This window comes from Phacochoerus africanus, chromosome 6 (genome assembly GCF_016906955.1).
Source record: "Phacochoerus africanus isolate WHEZ1 chromosome 6, ROS_Pafr_v1, whole genome shotgun sequence".
In the NCBI taxonomy this organism is placed as follows: domain Eukaryota; kingdom Metazoa; phylum Chordata; class Mammalia; order Artiodactyla; family Suidae; genus Phacochoerus; species Phacochoerus africanus.
In genome coordinates this window covers 111,354,708-111,371,619 of record NC_062549.1, presented here as the reverse complement: position 1 = coordinate 111,371,619, position 16,912 = coordinate 111,354,708, and the positions used below count along the sequence as shown (strand labels likewise).

Sequence of the window (16,912 nt, the reverse complement as noted above, 5' to 3'; positions counted from 1 at the left end):
ATACAAGAGATAATTGAGACTATCCTGATAGTTTAAAGAAAAATTGATGTAAACAGGCAATTATCTAAACGTTTCCCAACAATGTAGAGTTTTAGCGTTATAAGGTTCCTAACTGAAAGTCCAAACGCAACCTCACTCTCCAGATTTGTATAAGGTGTAAGGAGAGGCGCAGCAAGCGCGGCTTTTTTTAAATGGAAGCTTGAGACGGACACCTCTCCGTTGCAGGCGGGCACCTCTCCGTTGTAGGCGGGCAGCCGCTTACAGACACACCAAACGCACACGCACAGACACTGCAGCTACCAAAGCGCAAAATAAAGGGCAAAACTGCAAGCCTTTACCTTTTTCAACCACGACGCTAGCAAGTCAGGTTACGCCCCAACACTAACTCTTCAGGGGCGCTCAGAAGAGACTTGGTTACCATGGCCACGGAGGAACCCCGCGGGATAGCTTTTTTCTAAACCACACATATTAGTGCAATTCCTCCCACGCAGGTTCCCTAGCTCGGCAATCGACTGTCCACCCCTGATTGCGTTCGGCGCTCCCCTCTCGCCCTTGCGCCTGCGTACTCTGACTCCTGCCCTGATCGCTGCGGCCCTGATCGGGAAGTGTCAAGCGGGAGCTGGGGTTCCCCCGCCTTCGCCGCTACCACCGCCGATCCCGGGACCCCATACCCAGGCCCCGGCCCAGCCGCCATGACGAACGGTGAGAACCAATGCCCAGAGCGGCGGAGGAGAGAGCAGAGCGAGAGGAAACGTGGCGGGCGGAGCCGGGACTGACGTGGCCGCTCTCCCCGCCCCCTCCCATCCCAGTCCCCCCTTGTACTCTTGGGGCCGTAACTCCTGTTCCCTCAACCCCTCTGCGGGTTCCTCCGCCCTGTGCCCATCTGGAACCCTCAGTGCCTCATGTGCCCACTCCCCGAGTCCTTGGCCCCTACCCTGTGCTTTCCCTTGTCCCCTTTCTTGAAGTTCGTTCTGGCCCTTAATGTCGCTTTAGCACCAGTGAAAAACGGATCCTTCTCACAGCCCTCTGCATTCTCATACTTTTGGATAGTAAGCTCCTTGGGAGGACAAAAAATCAGAGGATTTTTGGCTCCACATTTGGGGGGGCAGTGAATGTAGACTCAAAAAAAAGTTCTACTTGTTTTGCAAAAATGCTTTAAAGCTTTCTCTTATTTGATTCTCAAGTCCTGCCTGGACGATCCCATCTGGAGACCATGGTTAGTGTTGCAGGGTTTGCATTTAGACACTGCCTCTTCTAAATGATGTGGCAGTTGCTACCCTGTTTGTCTGACCTAATTTTCCAGGCGTCTTCAAACACTTTATGGACATGATTACCGAATTCCAGGGAAGGGCAAGAAACAAAGCCTTTGCAGTCTTTAGCATCAACCTTAACAAGAAAGATGAGAAGGCTTCTTAGGCAGTATAATTTGAGGAGCACAGAAGAGCATCTCTCAAAAGTACCTTCTCCATAAACCTGATACTGAGGGTTCACATTTCCCGTCCTTGTGGCTTTTGGCTTTACCTGTCAGAATTTATGGTAGAAAAAGACTAGCAAGTAAAATTTTTTTCGGCATAAAAACTTAGTGTATGTTTTAATTTACTGGACGCTTGTTTTAATTTGGCTGTGGGGTAGTTTTACTGGAAGGAGAGAGGGAGATACACTGGTGGCCCAGAACTGGCAGATGCTGGTTTTGTAAAATATCCTTTTGGAGCTTCGTGGGCAGTCAGAGGTCCGAGGTTATGAGGCACAGTACAAGAAGGGATATCACTGAGAGGAAGAAATCATCTAAACTGAGAAATAAGAGAGCAGTTGGAACACAGTAATTATTGAGTAAATGTTCATGACCCATCACCCTTTTATTATTTATTTATTTATTTATTTGCACTTAGGTGATTCATTGTGTTAATAAGAAACAGCTTGGGGAGTTCCCACTGTGGTGCATGGGTTAAGAACCCGACTGCAGCAGCTCAGGTCACTGTGTAGGTGCAGGTTCAATCCCCAGCCTGCTACAGCAGGTTAAAGGATCTGTTTTGGTTTACATATGTAAGAAATAGAAATAATTGTTTAAAAGTTTTTTCCCCCACAATCATCCCACTATGTCCAAGCCTCAGATACTTTTTTTTTCAAGAATCTATTATTCTGGTAGACATTTGATTTGTAAGTAGAGTACATGTGAAGTGTAAGATAAGCATTGGAAAATGTACATGTGAAGTGTAAGATAAGCATTGGAAAATTTTAGTCATATGGATTGGAACTCTTGCAGTCTCCATTAAGCTTTACATTTGCCTTACGTGTTCTTCACCAGCGGATGCCGACCTGAGAGATGTGGCTAAATATCTAGCTTTCCTTTATCACATGAATTCTTTATAGTAAGGACATGTTTAATTCTCTCCGTTCAGACACCAAGGGTTCTTATGCCTCTCTCAACCTATTGCCAGTCAGCATTCCCAGTAGGCTGATTCCACATAAAGCAAAGCACCCTTCTCAGAATTTATAGTTCTTAAAAGTGGAGGGAGGGGAGCAGTGAGATTTTTGTTGGGGAAATATCTACAAGTGATTTTGAGGAACAATAAAGTAACCTTGTGAGTCCCAGGACTGTGGCTCCCTCATGTCACAGGCTGGCGCTGCAGTCGAGGTTATCATCTTGATATTCTGTCGCACTCTGTTCTGTGGGCTCCCCTCTCCGCAGCTAGATTAGCACCAAAGGTCTTCTCCTCTTTCTCTAACAGTGTACTCGCTGGATGGAATTCTGGTGTTCGGCTTGCTCTTTGTTTGTACCTGTGCCTACTTCAAGAAGGTACCTCGCCTCAAAACCTGGCTGCTCTCAGAGAAGAAGGGAGTTTGGGGTGTGTTTTACAAAGGTGAGATCATATCTGTCAGGGGGAGGAGAGGGACAGTGAGGCGCTACACAGTGGGGGTGGGATGGGCGGGATCGTTATTTGGTTTCACTTTGACGTAATTATTTAAGCCCCAAGATAATCTGGTAATCTCTATGGGGAAAAGTACGTATATTAAACAAGCTTAGACTGGACTGGCATTGTTAGGAATATTTTCCTGATGAAACATTTTTCTGAATTTCTAGAAAGAACGTACTGGAGCCTCTTTTAAGTTTTGATTTCAGGAGTTCCCATTGTGGTTCAGTGGTTAACGAATCCAACTAGGAACCATGAGGTTGCAGGTTTGATCCCTGGCCTCGCTCAGTGGGTTAAGGATCCAACGTTGCCTTGAGCTGTGGTGTAGGTCGCAGTCATGGCTCGAATCTCGAGTGGCTGCGGCGTAGGCTGGCACCTGCAGCTCTGATTCGACTCCTAGCCTGGGAACCTCCATATGCCGCAGGTGCGGCCCTAGAAACGACAAAAAAATTTTTTTTTATTTTATTCATTCGGATTTTTTTTTACTTCTTATTTGGGCACCTTTATCTGGAATCCTACTTACCTAAATCTTTTTTCAAAATAGGGCAAAATGTAAACAAACAGTATATTCTCCCAGAACTCAGGGCTTAAGGGTCGTATTTAATTTCATCCCTGGGTGGGGTCTTGAGACCCTTGCTAGGTCTCTTCATCTGTGCCTAGAGATTTCAGAATATCACCTTGAAAATGAGGACTTATATGAAAGGCAAGGTATGATTTTTCTTTCTCTTTTTATTTTTTCCTGCTAGCCGCTGTGATTGGAACCAGGCTACATGCTGCTGTGGCAATTGCCTGCGTGGTAATGGCCTTCTACGTCCTGTTTATAAAATGAATTCCAAAGCATCCATTTCATCAGCCGCCAACCAAGGGGACAAGGGTGAAGAAGATGTTGGGGGCCTGGGCCCAGTGTAGCAGAGTTCAGCTAAAATCATCCAAGCCCCCAGGATGAGACCACCGCATCTGCCCCTACCGTATGGTGGGAAAACTCCTCGTGGTTACAAACATTATTTATGCTTCAGGGGACTCCAGGAAGCCACCTTCCTTTGACCTGTGTGTAAATCAGTCCTCCGCAGAGAGTATATAATGTCCAGACAAATTACATCCATCAGTGATATGATTACATACCTCCTGCTTAAAAACCTGTCACCGATTTTATTCTTCAGCCCCTCATCGGGATCTTTTCAAACTGAGGCTCATTAAGGAAGAGCTGTGCTCAAACCTCTTGGAAGGAGGGATAATTTTCAAGACTTGACTTTTTTTTTTTCCTGTTTGATTTGGATTTGACAAATTGCGGGGGGGGAGGGGACTGGGTGGGAAAAAGGAGTTATACAAAAAATTTGGCTTTGGAAATTTACCTTTCATATACGCACCTGGGAACATGAGGGAGAGGGCATGATCCTCACTGCACAAAAGAACAGATGACACAGCTCTGCCGTGTTTTGGTGGCTCCAGAGTTTCACACGGAGAATCTGGGCCTGCCTATGATTTGGAAATGACCTGTCTGTGATGAGAGGGGAAAGGAGTAGTTGAGAAGGAAACAATGTTCTATTCGCCAGTTTTCTCAAAAGGAAACTTTACCCCCATCACATGCTAAATGGAAACTGTGGCTATTTTCCGAAAGCTTTTAATATTACTGAGTGCTCCATATTGTCACTCAGTTTTAAATGCCACCACTAGGGGAAGGAGAAACTATTGAAGAAATAATTGTTTAATATATTTGCAGTTGGGGTAGAAGAAATAAATAAATCTAGTATATTAGTTCATATACTAGTAAAGTCATCTAGAATTTATTGTGATGTTAGGTGGAAGTTCCGTCATGTCATCCAAGATACAGACTTAGTCTTTGTTTAAATCTGAGTTATCATGACAATTTTTAGTTGATTACTCGTGTTTCTTTTTATTTTTTTTCATTTTTTTTAATTTTATTTTTTACTCATGTTTCTTAACCCACTCTTTAATTTTCTTCGTATTGCAATACTCTTTAGCTATCTCTTGGAAATTAGAAGAACATGAGAAATTTGAATAAGTGAGAGAAGTTGCTGACATTCATAGACATGTTTGGACAGTTCACAGAATCTGTAAATAAAATGGGGGTGTTTCCTGAAGTAAAAGAAAACAGAAGTTTGCAGTTGAGATTGACAGGCTTTTCCATGGGGTATGGCAACTCCTGAGCAAATCATTTTAGGTGACTGCATTTGAAGGGAAAACGTCTCCATTCCCTTATCTTTATGCCTGCAAAAGGGTCAGCTGTTGCATTTATGAAGCCTAGAACTTCTCTATTAAAAAAGAGAGTTGATCTAAAATTAAATTATTGTAAAGAGCAAGCATAGACATACGTCTATCAGTTGAATTGTTCATTACAGTAAAACTTGACTGTGGACAAGTTGACTGTGGCAGTAAACTGTCTTTTGTCTCATTCCAAAAAGAACAAAAACTGCTAGGAAGTTCAGGTTCTGAAATATGCAGTTTGGTGCTTTTAAGGGTTCCTAGAAGTATAGAAAGTCATCAAGTAAACACTACATTTCTAATCATCTCGGAGTTGTGGCTGTTACCTCTTCAGCAATTGGTCCACAGGGTAAATTTCAATGATTCATGTATTTTCCATTGTTGCTTCTGAGGGTCTTTCACACAAGAGAAAGGAAAGCTAGTGGAACGGAAAGAAGAGTTACACCTTGTGGGTGTGAGTTTGGAACCTGCTGGTCGATGGGAATGTCACTCCCTGGAAATACAGGTTCAGCATGTTTTGCACTTGTTATTTTGTAGCTTTAATGACTTTTGTTTTCTAATAGGGCTAACATCTCTAAGCTTGGTGCTTAGAGCTGCTTCATATTTTAAACTAGTTCCATTTCACAGCTCTAGTTGTTCAAGCCAGTTTTTACAGCCTCCTGGATGGGTCATCTTGACCTAAACTCTTGAACTGTTATGTTTTGAGATGTCTTCATACCAGAATGTACCAAAAAGTACACAGCGTGAAGGTAATTTAAAGCAAATAACAAACACACAGTTTACTTCATGTCTTGACTTTATGTAAGCAGATAAGCAGAAACTTGCTTAATTTGTCACTTTGGTTGGTGTGTCATCTATTTTTGACTGAAAATTGTAGGAAGTTGTTTCTCTAAAGGAGTCCATTTAGGGGTAGAAGAACGGGGTTAGCAGTTTTGCCTCAGATTCAAACTGGCATCACCATAAACCCAGTATGCTGGGGTGGAATGAAATCAGCTTTTTATAGTTGAAATAAAATTTTTTATTCACCATTGTCTGCACAAATCCTTGAAAATAAAATTTCTTTCCCTACCATTTTGTCCATTTGTCAAATACATGCTGTTTTTTTGTTTTTTGTTTTTTTTGTCTTTTCTAGGGCCACACCCTCTGCACATGGAGTTTCCCAGGCTAGGGGTTTAATCAGAGCTGTACCACAGGCCTATGCCACAGCCACAGCAATGCAGGATCCGAGCCGTGTCTGCAACCTACACCACAGCTCAGGGCAACGCTGGATCCTTAACCCACTGAGCAAAGCCAGGGATCGAACCTGCAACCTCATGGTTCCTAGTCAAATTCGTTAACCACTGAACCACTATGGGAACTCCCCCATGCTGAATTATTGAACTGTTCAGCATCCCCTGGGTTCTGCCCATAGCATACCTTTTAGTCTGCGTTAGTGAATGCCATCAGTTCTGTGAACCCCCTGTGATGGTCACTGAATGTATGATAGAGTTCAGAATCTATGAGGGCATAGCTCTCTCCTTTGAGAGAACTGATATATGTGTAATCATTTATACACACACATATTTACATGTATATATTCGTGTGTATGTATTTATATATATATAAATACATTTTTGAGGTGTATTAAATAATGCAAATAACACACCCCCAATACATTTCACCTACTACTGCTATTAAAATACAATTATCATCTGCCACCACCAGCCATAAATTTATTCATTCAAGGGAGATTATCAGGTTATCCAGCCACATACCTAGAAAATCCTTGAGCCAGTGGGATTCTGGCAAATACAATGGATACTTTCTCCCTATTTATTTATTCCACCTGCTGGGTGGCAATGGCACAAGGCCATATTATAACGTGTGCTCTCTGGTGTGAAAGGAACTAATTCTACTTACATAGTTGTTCCTTTTTTTTTTTTTTAATCATTCTGGAATTTGAAAGATGTTTTAATGACTTTGAAAGTAAACGATTCAGCAATATGACTACCATAGCAAGTTCCAGATGGCAAGAGGGCTCTCTGAAGATAAGGATATGCCTTCCTATCTTTATTCATTTCAAGGCTAGTCTGACTACTTAGTCCTTGGATTTCAGTAATCTGTGCTCAGCTTTGTCTTTGGTAAAATGATGTTTGCCTTCGTCCTTTGGAGGAGCTCCTGGGAAGTTGATGTTGGTAATGACCAGGAATTGCCTCCTCCCTGGGAAAGGAATCATTCACTTAGAGACCTCCGGAGACTGAGTCATCCTATATCCAGTACTTGGATCAAAGATCAAAGAAAAGCTATATATATGGATTATAAATACGTAGCTGCACAAAGATCAAAAGGCATTCACGATTCAGTTTTGTGGGAACTTGTTCCGCCTTTACCTGGGCCCTGGGTTCCCCTCCGAGCCACGCGAGGGCAGCAAAGTGCGCACACGGGGAAGGCCTGTGCTGGATGGTTCGTCTCAGAATCCTCCGGGGCGGGGTAGGGCGTGCAGAAGGTTTAAAGGAGGGTGCAGACTTCCGCTCAGGAACCGGAGGGAGAGCGGCCGGGGGTGAGGTTGTAGTGTGCTGTGATGAGGAGTTGCGTGGAAGGCGCGTGCGGGCCGAATGTGTGAGTGGACGCGTGAATGTGAGTGAGTGCGCGTGGTGCGTGCAAGGCGAGTGCGTGCTCCCGCCCCCGTGCCCCTCCCCCGGCCTACACCTTGATCTTATTTGATCGGGTTGTGACTCCAGCCCCGCCGGGCCGACCCGAAATGAAAGGCTCACCTCCTGCGAAGCCCTTTTCTTGGGGCGCTGTGCAGCGAGGCCCAATGGGCGGTGGCAACGCCGCGGTCCCGGAGCCGAGCCTACGGGGCCCGGCGCTCAGACGTGATGAATTGATCAGATAGACGAGGCCGGGCTCGTCCCGGGCCGCTGATTATCGAGGCGATTCTGATCTGAGCCCGGCTCCAGGGCAGGCAGCCCGCGGCGTTGGGGCTAACGTGTCAGCGGTCGGCGGCCCCGGGCCGCTGGTGGAGGTTGAATGAGCCATCTCCCCGCCTGCTGGAGCGGAAGCTAAACGTCGACGGAGGCCTTGTTCCCCGCTGCAGCTTTTTTTCTTCCCTAGCCTCCTCCTTTTCTTTAGGCCCGCCTTGTCACGATGACTCTTTTGTATGGTGCCAACACTGGTGCCCCGGGTATAAAGGCACTCTACAGTGTCTGCCGCAAAGGGATAGAGGTTTATATGCATGTCTAGATGTGTGTATATCCCTAAGAGAATTTGGAGAGTTTATTAACTCAGATTCCAGGGACCCGCGACCAGATTTACTGAATTAGAATTATCAGGGACGTCTAGGAATCTGTATTTTTAAAAGCTGCCATGCATGGATGGCAATAATAAATTTGATGTTATCAACCCACGTGAGGTGATGAACCAGAGCCATTCTAAATAATGAGAACTGAAACAATATTGCCACTGAATAGATAGCAGTATCTCTGGGGAAGAGGGGCTGTGATGGGTTGGTGATTTAAGGGCCCTGCACCTGAGTACCAGGAAGAAGCCCTTTTATATCTGAATTATTCAGCAATGCGTATGCTGTCTAGGCTTAGAAATGGGAACCTGGAGTTCTTGCTATGGCACAATGGGATTGGCAGCATCTTGGGAGTCTTGGGACCAAGGTTTGATCCCTGGCCCCTGCTGCCTGTGGCTTAGGTTACAATTGTGGCTGGGATCGGATCCCTGGCCCAGGGAACTCCACATGCCACCAGGTGGCCAAAAAAAAGGGGAGGTGAAGAGAAATGGGAACTTAGTACAATAATTCTAAAAGGTCTGCCATTTCTTTTTTTCTTTCTTTTTTGTCTTTTAGGGCTATACCAGTGACATGTGGAGGTTCCCAGGCTAGGGGTCAAATCAGAGCTGTAGCCACCGGCCTACGCCACAGCCACAGCAACTCAGGATCTGAGTTGAGTCTACAACCTACACCACAGCTCACGGCAACGCCAGAACCTTAACCCACTGAACAAGGCCAGGGACCAAACCCGAGTCCTCATGGATGATAGTCAGGTTCGTTAACCACTGAGCCAAGACGAGAACTCCGGTCTGCCATTTCTTGCTCATTCTAACAGCAGGTTCCTGTGAGTTACTTGGTGATTTAAGAAGCCACATTAATGCATCAGTTTTTAGGTAACTTTGGACCCCAGCACAAGATTGTTGAGTCCTGTTTCTAAGACTAGGGGGCTATATATCACAGCACAAATCAAGGCAGAGAAAAGGGAATTGACTCCCAGGCAAAAAGACAGTAGCAGAGGGAAGAGAATGAACAATGGCAAGGAGCCAGCACCAGGAAGATAGAGTCCTCATGGGAAGGTCGAATCCATCAGGTGACTAAATCCAGGAGGTCTGAAATCAGCTAAGTCTGACCTCAGCATGAATGTTAGTGCTACTAAAATTACAGTGTTTATAAGCTCATTGTTTCCCCAACACTTAGTACCAGACACATAAAGGTTTGCAAGAAATGTCTAATGGGTGATATCTGTTGGTTGGATTGACTCCAGCTGACAAAATGTGAATCCCTGTCTCCTGCCAAAAACAGTGCTGTTTTGTCCTAGATCTGTTATCTTTTTGGCAAGATCACTTTCTTAGTTGCAAATATGCCCACCAGGACTAGTTTCTGGAAGTTGAGAAATGTCCATGTTTCAAGAGTAGTCAAGTGGCACCTTGCAGTCTGGATAACACACAATGGCTTCGTCTTGCACAAACCTCTTTAATGGAGGCGGGCGCAGGATGTCCCACAGGATTAATTAGTCTGGGGCCTGTCAACACTTAGGTGGAGAAAAAGCCACCGTCATTCTTCCGGGAATAGCCTCTGTTGGTAGCTGCAGTGTGGGGGGACACTGGAGAAAAGAGAAGGAGTGGGCTGTGAATTTCAGACGCTCTGCCTTTTCTGAGAACCTGTCACCACCCATACGTTTATGGGCACTATGGAGACGGTTCTAACCATGGCAGAACCTGGCACAGAGAGGGCTGATGGGAGGTTAGCGATAGGTCTTCCACTCCCAGGTTTGTCTTTTGCTGAATATTTTTGCCTCCTAGACGTAAGGCTGATGAAGAGGCTCTGAAAAACTGAATTTACTTCTAGCTCTCTGGTCAGCATGTCCCCTGGTATTAAGTGCCATCTTAGTCACTGCTGTTCCCAGACTCTCAGTTATGCCTGATGTTCCTAATAACCAATCACCTCAACTCCTTGATTTTCTTTTTCTTTTTTTTTTTTGTCTTTTTAGGGCAGCACTTGCGGCACATGGAAGTTCCCAGGCTAGGGCTCGAATCAGCTATAGCTGCTGGCCACAGCAACGAGGGATCCAAGCTTCATCTGTGACCTACACCGCAGCTCATGGCCAACGCCAGATCCTTAACCTACTGAGTGAGGCCAGGGATCGAACCTGAGTCCTCACAGATAGTCAGGTTCGTTACCACAGGAACTCCTCTCGTATCCTTTTAGAAAAGCTCTTGCACCACCCCTCTGCCTTTGGTCCCTCAGTCTTCTCACCCTTACCTATGGATCCCTGGATGCTGTGAATAGACTCCTTCTTAGGGTTGATCCAGTGTCTGATGTTAGCTTGGGAAGTGATGGGGGGTGGCTGGGGAGGAGGTAAAGATTCTCCAGGGAACTGGATCTTGATTCTAGAAGATGACGTGGGGAAGAACAGGGGAGAGTGAAGTCAGTTCGGAGAAGGAAGGTAAGGAGGAAAAGAATTGCATGCAACCTCAAAAATAAAGCAGCCAGGAGTTCCCATTGTGGCTCAGTGGTTAACAAACCCAACTAGTATCCATAAGGACACAGGTTCGATCCCTGGCTTCACTCAGTGGGTTAAGGACCAGGCATTGCCATGAGCTGTGGTGTGTAGGTTGCAGACATGGCTTGAATCTTGTGTTGCCGTGGCTGTGGTGTAGGCCGGTGGCCAAAGCACCAAATGGACCCCTATGCTGCAGGTGTGGTCCTAAAAAGACCAAAAAAAAAAAAAAAAAAAAAGGCAAGAGTTCCCACTATGGTGCAGCTGGTCAAGGCTCTGATGTTGCTGCAACTGTGGTGTAGGTTGCAGCTGTGGCTCGATTTGATCCCTGGCCCCAGGAACTTTCACATGCTGTGGGTGTGGCCAAAAAATAAAAAAGAAAAGCAGCCAAAGGCCCTGTGGAATTAATCAAAAATTGTGTTTATGCAGATGAGCCCAATCTTGGAGGATGTCTGTTCATTTTAGGAAAAAAAAAACAAGTTGTATTACAGATGCAGACACAAAAACTACAGGGAGTTCCCGTGGTGGCTCAGTGGGTTAAGAACCTGACATAGTGTCCATGAGGATTTGGGTTCAATCCCTGGCCTTGCTCGATGGGTTAAGGATCCAGCAAGGTGCAGCACAGGTCACAAATACAGCTCAGATCGGTGTGGCATAGGCATAGGTGGGCAGCTGCAGCTCTGATTCGACCCCCAGCCCAGAAGCTTTCATATGCCACACGAGCAGCTGTTAAAAATAAATAAATAAAGAGAGACAAGTTCCAATTGATGGTTAATTTCCCAGGTGCCACTACCTTACACGATTGGATGGCACTGTCCTTAGTGGGAGAGACTCCGCCTCCACCCACTTACCCATGGGTATCCTGGATGGTCTCCTGGTGTATAAGTATCTCGCTCTTGTTCTTGAATGTCTCCGAGTGGTGGTTGTATAAGGCTGACAAGCGGAAATCCAGGTCATCCTTCGGTATCTACAGAGGAAGCCAACCCCCCAGGGTTAACTTGCCACCCCCGCACCCGCGCTAGTCGGTTTCTGTTGGGTTCTTCTCCTCTTTCCCCAAAGCACAGTGAACCCCTTTTGGGCCTGAGATCCACCAGTTCCTTACACACCAAATTAGCGTACCTGGTGACTCCGTAATTCTTAACCGTTCAGAACTGTCCTGGTTTGGTCCAAGGAGTGGGGAGCTGTCCTGGGGACAAAGGAATCACTAAATGTCCTTGACTTGAGCTTAATGGGCCTTACCTCATTCACAGGCATAATGAGAGAATGATGTGCTCCAGGTAATCAACTGGAGCAAAACCCAAGCTTTCTGACTTCCTAGAGGCCAGGTAAGTTGGTATTTGGTTTTAGATCTGATAGGATCTTGGATTGGGGACAAGACATAGACGCTAAAGCAGTCAGGGACAGACCACCTTTCCAAAAGGATATTAATTAATCCTAAGTGGATATAAAGAGAAATAGCATTCCCATGCTAGGTACCTCAGGATCAAAAAAACAAGCATCCCGCCTCATTGAGGTGATTGTGGCAGTTGAGCTGAGCCGACACCAGGGTTCCTGTTGCTGAGCGAGGTGAGTTGGGTTCTTATACGGCAGTTTCTGCAAAAGAAACCACACCCAGGACCTGGTTACAGGAGGCCTTGCTGATGCGGTAGCTTCCGTGACATCCATCCCCTTATTCCATCCTGTTTGCACTGAATGGCCAACATCTACAAGGAGAAGAACAATATGGGGCAAGACTCCCAGGCTTGTGACCCTCCTAAGTTTTCTATCTTAGAACTGAGAGAAATGAGCCAGGAATACAGGGAAAGGGGTGAGGTGGGACAGGGGGTGAAGGGTGGGGAGCAGATGGGCAAGAGGATGAGCTCAGGTTCAGAAGTCCTGAGTTTGAAGAAGAGGTGAGACATCCTGATGCAGTTAACAGGTGTGAAATGGGGGAGCTCAGAACAAGTCATGGGGACCTGGGGGTCATCCGCATGACCCGGTGGCTGCAGCCTGCAAAAAGGAGTCTGCTCAAAAAGGGAGCGATGCTTCCTGAGGACTGCACAAGGTTGTAACTGGGCTGGGGCAGGTGGAGGACACCCCAGGGGGCAATCAGAGACAGAATCAGGAGAGTGCAGGGCCTAGGCAGGTGAGGAAAAATGTTTCAGTAAGTAGGGAAGGGTCACTCTGACTGTGGGAATGTCGGAAGTTCATTGGACAGTCCGTCCTCCAAATGAAACCCCACAAGGATGAGTGTGAAAAGCGCATAGCTGATGTCTTCATCATGTGTAAAGTGCCCTGTTGTTCACCACTGCATCCCCAGAACCTAGCACGTGGCGTTCTAAAAGGAAACACTGGGGAGTTCCCCTTGTGGCTCAGTGGGTTAAGAACCCAACTAGTATCCATGAGGATGCGGGTTCAATCCCTGGCCTTGCTCAGTAGTAAAGGATCTGGCGTTGTGAGGAGCTGTGGTGTGGGTGGAAGACACTCAGTGGGTAAAGGATCTGGCGTTGTCAGGAGCTGTGGACAGTGGTGTAGACAGTGGTGTAGAGGTATGGACAGGAGGTGTAGGTGGAAGACAGAGCTTGGATCCTGCATTGCTGTGCCTGCAGCTGCAGCTCTACGTCAACCCCTAGCCTGGAAGCCTCCATATGCTGCACGTGTGGCCCTAAAAAAGCAAAAATAAATAAATACAATGAAATATGGATTGAATCAGTGACCGACTTCTAGTGAGTACAACTACAACCTAGGAAAAAACCTCATTCAACCTATCTGATGCTGGACCCTCCTCTTCCCCTTTGTATATTACGAAGTGCTGTGTGACTTCACTCAATTAGGCATTAATTGAATGGTATGCACCAGGCACTATGCTATCTCCAAGAAAGATGAAAAATGAAATGGGAAAACTACAAATATACATATGATTCCAGTACAGGCAGCATTCCTTTCATTCCCTGAAGGCTACATAAGGCTCATTTCTGTCAGCAGAAGGTGACATGGTCTTTCACGGAGAAGATCCAGCCTGTCAAGCATGCGGGCCATATCCACATCCACCTTCCTTCCATCTCAGAGGAAGGGAAGACCCTTTTACCCAAGAATAATGCTTCTCCCCTGAACCCAGTCCTTCCCGGTGCTCCAGGGTCCTCCTCCTTTCCTCACATCCCCGGCACCAGCTTCTTATCCCTTCACCATCTGGCTGCCTCCCTATGGCCTTCCCTCCTGAGTTGAGACTTACCACCTCCACTTCCTCCCGTCCCATCCCCTCCTCAGCCCACTGCAGTCTGGCCTCTACTTCGAGCACCTACTGAAACTGCTCTTGCTGGTAACCAGTGGCCTTTGTGGCAAGGCCAGGTGGATCCTTTCCAGACCTGATCTTATTTGACCTCTGCAGTTTCTGGCACCACGACTCTGATTCCACGAAATGTTCTCTCCATCCTATGTGGGTCCAGCTCCTCCTGGGTTTCCTCCTGCCTCTGGCTATTCTCAGCTTCCTTCTCAGCTCTGCTTTCTGGCTCTGCCCTTCGTGGTATTCTCCAGGGGTTTCGTTTCAGCCTGACTCTCATTCACTGGATGAGCTCATTCCTTCCTATGGCTTCAACTACCATGTGAACACCATAGCTTCCAGACATCTTCAACCCCCAGCTCTCAACCATTTGCCAACTACTCATCGCTGCCCCACATGCACCCCAAAAGCAGCAGCTACACAATCGCAACACCTTTCTCCCCAAACCTGCTTCCTCTGGACACCTTACTCAGTAAATGGTATCAACTAAGTCCTCAGAAATCTAGGAGCTACCCTACCCTCTCTTGGGCCCACATCTATTTAGCAACAAAGCCCAAACAGTCCTGTCCTTTGTGTCTTTGCCACCCCCTGCATCACTTGCATGACTTTTTTTTTTTTTTGTCTGTCTTTTTAGGGCCCCACCCGCGGCATATGGAGGTTCCCAGGCCAGGGGTCTAATCGAAGCTGTTGCCACCAGCCTACGCCAGAGCCACGGCGACGCCAGATCTGAGCCGCGTCTGCGACCTACACCACAGCTCACAGCAATGCCAGATCCTTAACCCACTGAGCAAGGCCAGGGATCGAACCTGCAACCTCATGGTTCCTAGTCGGATTCGTTAACCATTGAACCACGACGGGAACTCCGACTTTTTTATTTTTATTTTTTGCTTTTTTTAAGGGCCACACCTGAGGCATATGGAAATTCCCAGGCTAGGGGTCAAATCGGAGCTGTAGCCCCTGGCCTACCCCACAGCCACAACAAGGCAGGATCCAAGCCGAGTCTGTGACCTACACACAGATCACGACAACACTGGATCCCCAACCCACTGAGAGAGTCCAGGGATGGAACCCACATCCTCATGGATACTAGTCGGATTCGTTTCCACTGTGCCACATGGAAACTCCTGCATCACTGTTTTAGATCCATTACTCCTTCTGGAGATCACTGCACCAGCCTCTGAGCTGATTCCTCTTGTCCCACTGACATCCTATCCAATCCATTGCCACTTGTGCTTGCTACCACACCCATCCAGTATGTCACTCCAGTGCTGGATGTAAGGATTCCCCAGGACGAAAACCTAGTTCACTAGCATGGTATGCTCAGCACACTCACTCCAAACAGGGTCACTTCAGCTTCCGCCTCTCCGCTCCTCTATTTCACACTAACACTTCAGCCACTCTGGACTCTGTCCTCTAAGAGACTCGCCTCTCCATGTCTATACAGCTGCTGCTTCCTTTGCCTTGAATGTCTGGTTCCTGTTTCCTTCTTCCTAACTCACATTCCACCTCTTCGCTCCCCTGGTCCAGCTAACTCATATTTGGATGTCACAGCTCACCTGCTCTGGAAGCTTTCCTTTAAAGCTGCTGTCTCCCACGACATATTACATATGACTGTCACAACATATGTGCTGTTGTGCAAGCACTTTTGCTGTTGCCCGTCTGGCTTTTCTACTAGAGTTCCCTGGGAACAGGAGCTGCATCTAATTTATCTATACATCCTCCGTGTTTAGTAGAGGGCCTGGCATATGGTACATAATAAATGTTGAACAAACAAAAGGGAGTTCTTTGATTTTGTTATTATCTGTATTTTGCACCACTTCGAACATCTCAAATTCTTCTACCAGGAAAAAAAAAAATCACCTAAATTCCCAAATCACTGGCCACCAACATTAAACACACTTATATACACACATTCCAGCATGAATCAGAAGACATGTACAAAGCATGACCTGTGGTTTTCAGAGGATTCTTTCCCACTCCACAGATCCTACCTCTTCAGAGAACAGTCTTCCAAACAGGGTAAAGGGTGGCTGGGCGGAACCTAGGCGTGGCTTGTGTAAGTCCCCTTATACCAAGGGGCTGCCAAGTGCCCCTGGTTCCCGGACTAAAGCTCTACTTCTCTCTGCTCAAAAGCACTTCTGAAACGCTGTCAGACCTGAATATGGGAACATGGAGGCAGGCAGAAGGCGGACTTATCCGGTCCCTAACTCACCGTCCTCACCAGAGCCCGGTTAAGTTACTAACTCTTCCCGTCACGCTGACAGAAAAAAGAATGCCGTCGACACTGCTGGGAATATGTGCAAGAAACCTCAGTACCTTGGAAGCCCGTATTTTTCCCAAGTAGGAATCATCGTTATCCAACGTGGAATGCTGGAAAGGGTCTCGCGTGAGAGGCATGGTAAAATGCCGAGCGAGACGCTCTTAAGAGGGACGAGAGGCCCGCGCAGCCGCACACACCTTCGCGCGCGGAGAATCGCGGGTCCCAATTGTTTGGAACGCCCGATTTCAGTTGCCAGGCAACAGCCCCGCCCTCTGCGACTGAGGTGAAGTCCCTAGGAGAAGGGCGCCACCTGGCGGTCCAACGCGGGAGGCCCCTCGAAGAAACTATCAGGAATACAGCGGGAAGCACCGCAAAGTATGCCAAGGAGCGCTGGATTTGCAATCTTGAGTCTTCGGTGAAAAACGTCGACGTCCCATTGTGCGGGTCTTTTGCAAAACATTTCAGTTGTGGAAAAAATTCCTAAAAGATGCCCCAGAAATGT

General features: G+C 46.9%; 2 protein-coding genes and 1 non-coding gene across 4 annotated transcripts; 2 read left to right on the top strand and 1 right to left on the bottom strand.

Moving 5' to 3' along the window:
• The first annotated feature begins 484 nt into the window (after positions 1-484).
• On the top strand, positions 485-6,163 carry TMEM167B (transmembrane protein 167B). Its single transcript, XM_047785136.1, has 3 exons — positions 485-702; positions 2,730-2,861; positions 3,659-6,163. Exons 1-3 carry the CDS (start codon positions 693-695, stop codon positions 3,739-3,741), a joined length of 225 nt encoding a protein of 74 aa, XP_047641092.1. The 5' UTR covers positions 485-692; the 3' UTR covers positions 3,742-6,163.
• A 1,485-nt stretch (positions 6,164-7,648) lies between these two features.
• Positions 7,649-8,062, top strand: LOC125130177 (small Cajal body-specific RNA 2). The gene has a single exon (XR_007135677.1). It is a non-coding gene; the product is annotated as a small Cajal body-specific RNA 2 (non-coding RNA).
• Positions 8,063-9,844: 1,782 nt separating this feature from the next.
• Positions 9,845-16,624, bottom strand: CFAP276 (cilia and flagella associated protein 276). Of its 2 annotated transcripts, XM_047785132.1 has the most exons (6): positions 16,467-16,624; positions 12,368-12,484; positions 12,011-12,077; positions 11,743-11,824; positions 10,654-10,781; positions 9,845-9,994 (listed from the first exon to the last, which is right to left on the bottom strand). In XM_047785132.1, exons 1-6 carry the CDS (start codon positions 16,545-16,547, stop codon positions 9,924-9,926), a joined length of 546 nt encoding a protein of 181 aa, XP_047641088.1. In that variant the 5' UTR covers positions 16,548-16,624; the 3' UTR covers positions 9,845-9,923. The 2 variants fall into 2 exon arrangements, with proteins under 2 accessions (XP_047641088.1, XP_047641089.1); XM_047785133.1 differs by lacking the exon at positions 12,011-12,077 and having other exon boundaries at positions 11,743-11,858.
• Between the last annotated feature and the right edge of the window lie 288 nt (positions 16,625-16,912).

Bases quoted from the DNA above. Each gene is read 5' to 3' on its own strand.
- CFAP276 (XM_047785132.1), bottom strand. From the start codon at position 16,547: ATGCCTCTCACGCGAGACCCTTTCCAGCATTCCACGTTGGATAACGAT. The intron at 11,825-12,010 runs GTACGCTAATTT...TCCGCTTGTCAG, and splicing joins AAGAATTACGGAGTCACCAG to CCTTATACAACCACCACTCG. The intron at 10,782-11,742 runs GTAAGTGGGTGG...GTCATCTTCTAG, and splicing joins ACCATCCAGGATACCCATGG to AATCAAGATCCAGTTCCCTG.
- TMEM167B (XM_047785136.1), top strand. The intron at 2,862-3,658 runs GTGAGATCATAT...TTTTCCTGCTAG, and splicing joins TTGGGGTGTGTTTTACAAAG to CCGCTGTGATTGGAACCAGG.